Below are 7,689 nucleotides of genomic sequence, written 5' to 3'. Positions count from 1 at the left end.
TTTGTGTCTGTTCTTTCCTGGTCTCACTCCTGTTAATTCCTGAAGGCTTGGAAGTTGTGGAGTCACCGTCACTGAAACTGTTCAAAAACCTGAATGTGGCCCTTGAGGATATGGTTTAGTGGTGCTGGGTTCATGGCTGGACTTGATCTCAAAGCTCTTTTCTAACCTTAGCAGTTCCTCGAGAAAGGCAGGGATGGTATCACTCCAAACCCATGGGTGATGCTCCCACCCTGGTATACAGACATGGGATCTGAAGAGCTGAGCTTCCAAATTAAAATAAAAACAATCACAGAGCTTTGAAGCAACTCCTCACCCTAGAAAAAAGGCAGCAAGGAGGTAATTCCACTCATCCTCAGGGTCTTGCTGTAACACCTCAGACACTCCTGGTTGTGTCCTACACAAGACAAAGCAGGGCTTTTTGGAGGTTTGCACAGTGCTGTGCGAGGAGCTACTCAAGGACAGTTTGTTAAGAGGGTCGTCCCTGCAGCAGCACCCAGGGAGATGAAAGGTTGTGTGGGCCTCAGGTGGTGTGGGCTGCGGCCCTGGACCCATCCAGGAAACAGCTGCAGCAATTCCAGGAATGTGAAGCTGAAGTAGGGCCCAAGATAAGACTGCACACAGCACAGCTTTTATCTGCCTCAAGGCTAGCCTTCTTTAGCTCCTTGGCTACACTGGAACCAGTTCACCGCCTTAAGAGCATTTCTATCTCTTTGTCCTTCTCCAAATCTTTAGCTAATCATCCTTTAGGCGGACTCGTTCCCTTCCTGCCTCCTGGCCCTTCTCCCCCACCAGCCTTCTCTACAGCAGGCTCTGCTGTCTGGCTGCCAGCTCCTCGATCCTGAGCAGGCCTGCACTGCTCAGCCCCTTTCGCTTTCGTTTCTCCCTGCGCCACCAGCCCGGGGTCAGCCCAGCCCAGCCCAGCCCAGCCCAGCCCAGCCCAGCCTGGATTGATCTGGCACTCCTCGACACGGCACCATCTCGGCTCAGCTGGGCTCAAGCATGCCACGGTTCAGCATGGCAGAGGCCAGGCTTTGGGGACATCAGTTTGTGCAGTTCCTGCAGGACACGGGCCGGGAGCAGGTGAGCCTGCGGGAAACGCTGCGGATCATCTACACCCAGGAGTTCCGGGGCAGGTAAGAGCCCTCAGCCAGACCCAGGCAGCATCCCCAGTGCCGGGCCAGCAGCATCGCTGGGGTCCCCAAGCTCGTCTGTCTCACCAAAGCCCTGCTGGGATGATCCCCAGCTCCATGGGCCCCCAGCAGCTGCCTGGGGATGGCCTTGGACACCCACTGCCCACCGTACTCCCTCCCCCACCTCACCCTGCTGACAGCAGTCACTCTGGCCCTTGTACAATATCACCACTGTTAATCACTGGGAAAGCCAGGGCTCGGTGCACTGGTGGGACTGGGAGGAGGAACATGGGGAGTCACCGCTTCTGGGAGCACAGTGCCTGTGCCAGCTCAGCTCATGAGGGGACCGGCTGTCAGGGCCAGGCGGTGATGCAGTGAGACAGCTGGAACAGCTGTGGCATAGCTGGAGCGATGGCACAGCACGGAATTGCTGGAGCAGCCAGCAGGGATGTAAGATTTGCACAGGCCAGTGGGAAGCCCAAGTCCTTCTTCCTCTTCTGGAGCAGAAGGGGCCTGCTGAGAACTCCCTCACTGCAGCCTCAGTGTCCTGCTTCATCTTCCTACTTGCCTCAACTCAGCTGCCCGTGCCTGTGGCAGCTGAGCCTGTCTCCCACACAAACCTCTCCCTTGTCTCCACAGGACTGATGCAAAGACACCCGGCTTTTCCTGCATCTTGTACGCACTGAAGACAGCCCATCAGGTTCAGGTGCGAGGGGAGGTGGTGAAATTCAAGGTGAGTTCATGCTGGGGCAGTGGCCACTAGGACTGGCTCCTCAGGAGCCCCCTGCAGGATCCCGGGGCCACGATGATTCTGGCTGCTCCTTGCAGGTGAAGAGGTGTGTGGTGGTGGCAGACCAGTACCGGAGACCCAGAATGAATGCACAGACATCCATGTCCAAGTCTGCCTCAGGACAGCAGCTCAGCTCCACTCCACAAATGCCCCCGATCTATGGCAAGCAGTGGTAGGATCGGCAGCACCCCTTAGCATAGCCCCTGGCTCCCTCACCCCACCTGGGAAAGCCTGACCCTCCCTCCCCGCAGGGCTGAGCTCATTCGTGGGAAGCACGGGGTAGAGATCGCCTCAGACTATGACCAGGGCAATGGGAATATTCGCTTCCCTGTGGTGCCGGGTGAGCCCCGGACAGTCACTGTCCTGGTGCACAACTGTGGGACGGAGGTGGTGACGCTGCAGCGCTTCCAGTCACGCCAGCAGTCCCAGGAGCTCTCCTTCACCGACGAGCAAGGGGCAGTGCAGGGCCAGTCCCTGCTGTTACACCCAGGTAGGGTGTAACAGCACCCACGCCCTGCCCCTTGCCCTGCCTGGCAGAGAGGATGCAGGACCCCATCTCACCACTTCACCCTGCAGGTGCCACATACCCCATCCAGGTGCGGTGCCTCACCACCTGCAATGGGCACTTCAACGCTGTGGTGTTCTTTGAGTTCACCAAGGAGCCAGACCAGCCCTTCAGCATCTCACGCTACATTGCTGCCATCGCCGAGAGCCAGCTAGCCAAGGAGCTGGGACCCTCGGCACCTTTCCAGCCTTACGAGGCCAGCCTCCAGCGCCTTGTCACAGTCATCACTGAGGATGGCATCCCCCCCGACAGGTATGTGGTGAAGTCACCCGCTGCCATCCTGAGCAGAAGGACCCAGCCTGTTCTCCAGCCAGGACAAGGTTCAGCTCCTTGACTGTCTGGCACCACAGGACAGTTCTTCAGCCCTGTGCAATGGCTGGTGATAGTGGGGTAGGGGACAATTTTGTAGTCCCTGCAGCACTGCTGTCCTCTCTACCCAGCTCCCTGAAAAACAAACTGGAGAGGGAAATCCCACTGGGTACCTACCAGTACCCAAAGAGCCTCAAGGACACGATTCTGCTTGGACCCAACACCAGTGCCAGCTCCAGCTGGGCTGCCATGCGGTGAGTGCCGAGGGCTGAGAGCATGCTGAGGTGTTCCTTGAGTGCCAAGCTATCCCTGGGACACTGACATAGCTGCTGCCCTTCCACAGCTTGCTGCTGGAAGCACCTCTGCAGGCTGAGAACTACCAACAGAAATTCCAGCTGCTGCTGCACCTGGAAGAGATCCAGATGGAGGTGGACATCCGGCGCTACGACATGCAGGATGTGACCATGGTGCAGGAGAGGGCTCTGCTGGTTCTCAATGTGCGTAGGGGGTGAGGGATGAGGGGTGCTGGCACAACACTGGCACTCCCAGAGTGCCTGGCATCATGCTGGCCCTTTGGCACAGGTGCCTGGCGTGGCTGAGAGCCGCCCATCCCTGCTGAGAGGGGACCACCTCTTTGCCCACCTGAGCAGCGAGCGGGACCACTCCCCACTCGTCCAGTACAAGGGCTACGTGCACAGCGTGGAACTGGAGAAGGTCAGGCTGGGCTTCTCCTCCAAGTGAGTGATGTCTGGTCCCAGCAGCCTTTCTCAGAGATGCCAAAGGCCAGGTTGGAAAGGGCCAGGAGGACATGGAAGAGTGCCCCGTGCTCTGTTCACACCATTCCTTCCCAGGCTGCAGAAGAAGTTTGTGAACAACCTGAAGTTCGATGTGACCTTTACCTTCAACCGGCTGCCACTGCAGGTCCAGCATCGGGCTGCAGTCCTGGCCGTGCGCCGTGGCTTGTTCAGCCTCCTCTTTCCCTCTGCCTCCTGCCACAAGTCCCTCTTCCCAGGCCCCTTCCAGCCCCGGTGAGTCCCCAGCTGTGCAGGGTGGGAGGGCCTGAGGGACGGAGGTGATGGCGCTCCAGCAGCGCAGCTCTGCTCCCACAGGTGGTTTAACCGCAAGCTGGAGACCAACAAGGAGCAGTGCAAAGCCGTGACCCACATTGTGACAGGGATGTCCCGGCCAGCCCCGTACCTCATCTTTGGCCCCCCTGGCACTGGCAAGACGGTCACTATGGTAGAGGCCATCAAGCAGGTGAGTGGTAGGTGCCCAAATCCAACCCTGAGCACTGCTTCCCACTCTTGTGTGTGGGGCTCAATGCTGTTGCCTCCTCCTCCCACCCAGGTGTGGACTTGCTTCAAGGACGCCCGTATCTTGGCCTGTGCCCCCTCCAACAGTGCCACAGACCTGCTGTGCCAGTGCCTCATCAAGGACATTGCCCCTGAGAATGTCTACAGGCTCATCGCCAGCTCCAGGAGCCCCAGGGAAGTACCCACCGATATCATGGTAGGTCCCTGCCCCTGCACCCTGAAATCCTGACAGCACAGCTGGGCTGGCATCCCCCAGGACAGTGGGACCTCATCCAATGCCTGTGCTCCAGCCCTGCTGCAACTGGGATGATGAGCAGAGCAGCTACGTGTACCCAAGCAAGGAGAGCCTGAGGCAGTACCGGATTATCATCACCACACTGGTGACAGCAGGAAGGTCAGAGGAGCTGGGATTGTCCCCAGCATCTGTGGCAGGTGGACCCAGGGCTGCCTTGCAGCCAGGCTGTGAAGGCAATCTCTCTGGGATTCAGCAGGGAGGGGTTGGACGAGGGCAGGCAACAGGGGGTGAAATCCCTCCTCTGTGGGAGAATGAGGATGAAGGGTAGGAAAAAAAGGATGGCCAGGTGGGGCAGGAATGAGGTGAGGTGAGGCTGAGACACCCTCATTCCATCTCTCCTCCAGGCTGGTGTCAGCCAACTTCCCCCCTGGGTTTTTCTCCCACGTCTTCATTGATGAGTGTGGCCACGCGGTAGAGCCGGAGAGCCTGGTTGCCATTGCGGGTGAGTGCTGTCCCAAGGACCAACATCTCTGGCATGGCCTGGGGTCCTTCCATCCCCCACTGAGCTCTCCCTGTTCCCAGGACTCCTGGCTCCCATGGATCAGGAGACCAACCCTAATGGGGGGCAGCTGGTGCTGGCAGGAGACCCCAAGCAACTGGGCCCTGTTCTGACCTCACCACTGGCTATCCAGCATGGTTTGGGTGAGTAGGGAGAGGGCTGGGAGTGCTGCAGGTACCCCACAGGGGCTCAGTGGCCTTGTGGGGAGCCACAGGATGTCACTGGGCACAGGCACCTCACTGCTGGAGAGGCTGATGCTGCACAATCCCCTGTACAAGAAGTCGAGTGGAGGATACAATCCACAGTTCATCACTAAGCTGCTCTGGAACTACAGGTGGGGACAGGGATGGTGCAGGAAGGGATTGAGCCAGGCAGGGATTGGCACCTCCAGGATCTGTCCCCCAGAGCCTCTTCATGCCCCAGCTGGTGTGGGAGGTGGGAGTGCACCTGCTGTCCTGGGTGCACAGTGCCTGAGAGTTCTGGACTCACCCTGGGCACTGTCCTGCCTCTGCCAGGTCCCACGAGGCCATTCTCAGGATCCCAAATGAGCTCTTCTATGAGAACGAGCTGAAGGTGTGCAAGAGTGACAGGCTTGACGTCCAGAATCTGTATTGTACCTGGGAGGAGCTCCCCAAAAAAGTGAGGGGTGCAGAAGGGACTGACCCAGGGGGATCCCTGAGGCACAGGCAGAGCAGAGCCAAATGTTCTCCATCCCCAGGGCTTCCCCATCATCTTCCATGGGGTTTGCGGGGAAGACCAGAGAGAGGCCAAAAGCCCCTCATTCTTCAACACGGCTGAAATTGAGGTCCTGGTCCATTACCTCAAGAAGCTGCTGCAAAGCCAGGGCAAGGGAAGCTGCCCCTCCGTGTCCCCCAAGGAGATCGGCATCATTTCTCCCTACAGGAAGCAGGTGAGGGACACAGCTCTGCGGGCAGGACATAGGCAGAGGCATCCCCAAGGGACAGGGAACACTGGGATGGATGGGCAGCCCCAGGGCTGGCACAAGGATGGTCCTGTGGGGGCTGGATTTTGTCACATGCCTCCACTCAGGTAGAGAAGATCCGGAAAGCCATCACATCCCTGGATCCCGATCTGCAGAAGCTGCCGGACATCAGGCAGTTGAAGGTATGTCCTGGGCACGGAGGAGAGAGGAGCATGCCCTGCCAGCTGCAGCCCAGGGGTGCTCCTGGCCCCTCACCTGCTGTCCCTGTCCCAGGTGGGCTCTGTGGAAGAGTTCCAGGGCCAGGAGCGGCACGTGATCCTCATCTCCACCGTGCGCAGCTGCAGCACGTACCTCCAGTTCGACCAGACCTTCAGGCTGGGCTTCATCAAGAACCCCAAGGTACTGCCTTGCCCCGGGCAGACCCTTCTTCCTTTGCATCCCCTTCTCCCCTCTGGTTCTCATAGGCAGGTAGAGCGTGCTCAGTGCCACACCAGAGCTGCCTGCACCCAGATGGGGCTGCGAGACGATGAGAGGTGTTGCAGCCAGGTAAAGCCCTCTTGCTTGTCCTCTTCAGAGGCTTAATGTGGCCATCACCAGGGCCAAGGCTCTGCTGATCGTGGTGGGTAATCCAATCGTGCTCAGCAAGGACCCCCACTGGCACAGGTGAGCTGCTCCTGGCCCCTGGCACAGACACCAGCTCCTGCCCTTCCTTGCTGCTGGTGCCTGGCCATGCCCGCAGCACAGAGCCGCGAGCCCACGCTGCCCTGCCTCTGCATCTGCAGGTTCCTCAGGTACTGCAAGGACGAGGGAGCCTACACAGGATACCCCTACGAGCCTGAGAGCACAGCTGAGGACAGAATCGCCGACAACCTGCACATGCTGCAGCTCAGTGCTTAGTCACCAGGTGAGCAGAGCTGGGCACTGCCAGTGGGGCCCCAACAGCATCCTGGGGCAGCAGCATGGCCAGAGTTCCAGCTGGGGCACTGGGAGGCTTCTCCTGCCCCAAATGCAACAGGGCTTACAAGAGGTTTTTGCTTAGGGCTTGCATGTCTCCATCTTGAAGTCAGGGGCCAGCTCTGCCATGAGGTTTCTCTGCAGAAGACGCACCAGTGAAGGGAGAAGCCCCATGAAGCTCCATCCCCCTCAGCCTGTCCCTGGCCTGCAGCAGCTCCTGCTCTTTCTGTCTCAGTCTCAGGGTGCTCCATGCACCCCTGAGGAGATGGGACTGAACCCTCCGGACCAGAAGGTGTTGCCAGGCTTTGCTGCCAGCCACGAAGCCCACACCAGCATCAGACTGGGACAAGTCTCCATTTTAATCATGTTTGTGGCAGAACAATTCTCTGTGGCTAGTCTCACCATTCAGGGAAAGGCTTAAGCCTGGAGACTCTGGCCTCCAAAGAGCATCACTAGGTACACAGCTGCTGTGATGGGTGACTGGGGAAGGCAGGGACCTGGCCTGGGACAGGCTGGCTCAGCTCTCCACTGGGCCTGGCCTTAGGCTCTGCAGGCACTCTATTTCCCTGGAATAAATGTTTTGAGAAAAACAGAGTATTGTTGAGTCCTAGGTGAGCCTTGCTTACACAGACAGGGCTTTGGAGCAGCATCAGGCTCACTGCAGCCCTGCCCTGCTTCAGCTGCAGGATGGCTCCAGCAGTGCTGGCATTGCCCATCAGCAGGGACTGGGTACAGCTGGGAAGCTCCTGCCTGGCCCTTCCCATGTAAACTGCTTCCTGGCTCTTTGGCAAGCACAGGGTACTGAGTCCTGGTCCTCCACCAGCAGCTGCAAATCCTCACCCTGCAGCACAAGGAGCCTGGAGCAGCGAGGGGCACAAAGGAGAGCCAGAA

General features: G+C 58.9%; 1 protein-coding gene across 6 annotated transcripts; it reads left to right on the top strand.

Annotated features, from left to right (window-relative positions):
• Positions 1–45: 45 nt before the first annotated feature.
• On the top strand, positions 46–7,390 carry MOV10 (Mov10 RNA helicase). Of its 6 annotated transcripts, none has more exons than XM_023942242.2 (22): positions 46–1,133; positions 1,770–1,863; positions 1,959–2,092; positions 2,172–2,410; positions 2,497–2,737; positions 2,926–3,048; positions 3,138–3,291; positions 3,377–3,531; positions 3,646–3,822; positions 3,904–4,051; positions 4,142–4,303; positions 4,398–4,501; positions 4,747–4,844; positions 4,925–5,044; positions 5,133–5,235; positions 5,417–5,540; positions 5,620–5,811; positions 5,952–6,026; positions 6,118–6,243; positions 6,419–6,507; positions 6,627–6,748; positions 6,884–7,390. In XM_023942242.2, exons 1-21 carry the CDS (start codon positions 1,000–1,002, stop codon positions 6,739–6,741), a joined length of 2,907 nt encoding a protein of 968 aa, XP_023798010.1. In that variant the 5' UTR covers positions 46–999; the 3' UTR covers positions 6,742–6,748; positions 6,884–7,390. The 6 variants fall into 6 exon arrangements, with proteins under 6 accessions (XP_023798010.1, XP_086718184.1, XP_023798011.1 ...); XM_086862058.1 differs by having other exon boundaries at positions 585–1,133; positions 6,943–7,390; XM_023942243.2 differs by having other exon boundaries at positions 585–1,133; positions 6,908–7,390.
• Positions 7,391–7,689: the final 299 nt, after the last annotated feature.

Source organism: Cyanistes caeruleus, chromosome 24 (assembly GCF_971803275.1).
Source record: "Cyanistes caeruleus chromosome 24, bCyaCae1.hap1.1, whole genome shotgun sequence".
Lineage (NCBI taxonomy): Eukaryota > Metazoa > Chordata > Aves > Passeriformes > Paridae > Cyanistes > Cyanistes caeruleus.
The sequence above is the reverse complement of the archived record's forward strand: the minus strand, read 5'-3'. Positions and strand labels throughout refer to the sequence as shown.

What these genes read in the sequence shown, in the direction of transcription:
- MOV10 (XM_023942242.2), top strand. Translation starts at nt 1,000, where the DNA reads ATGCCACGGTTCAGCATGGCAGAGGCCAGGCTTTGGGGACATCAGTTT. An exon ending in ACCCAGGAGTTCCGGGGCAG is followed by an intron (nt 1,134 to 1,769) that starts GTAAGAGCCCTC and finishes TTGTCTCCACAG; the next exon opens with GACTGATGCAAAGACACCCG. An exon ending in GGCTATCCAGCATGGTTTGG is followed by an intron (nt 5,045 to 5,132) that starts GTGAGTAGGGAG and finishes CACTGGGCACAG; the next exon opens with GCACCTCACTGCTGGAGAGG.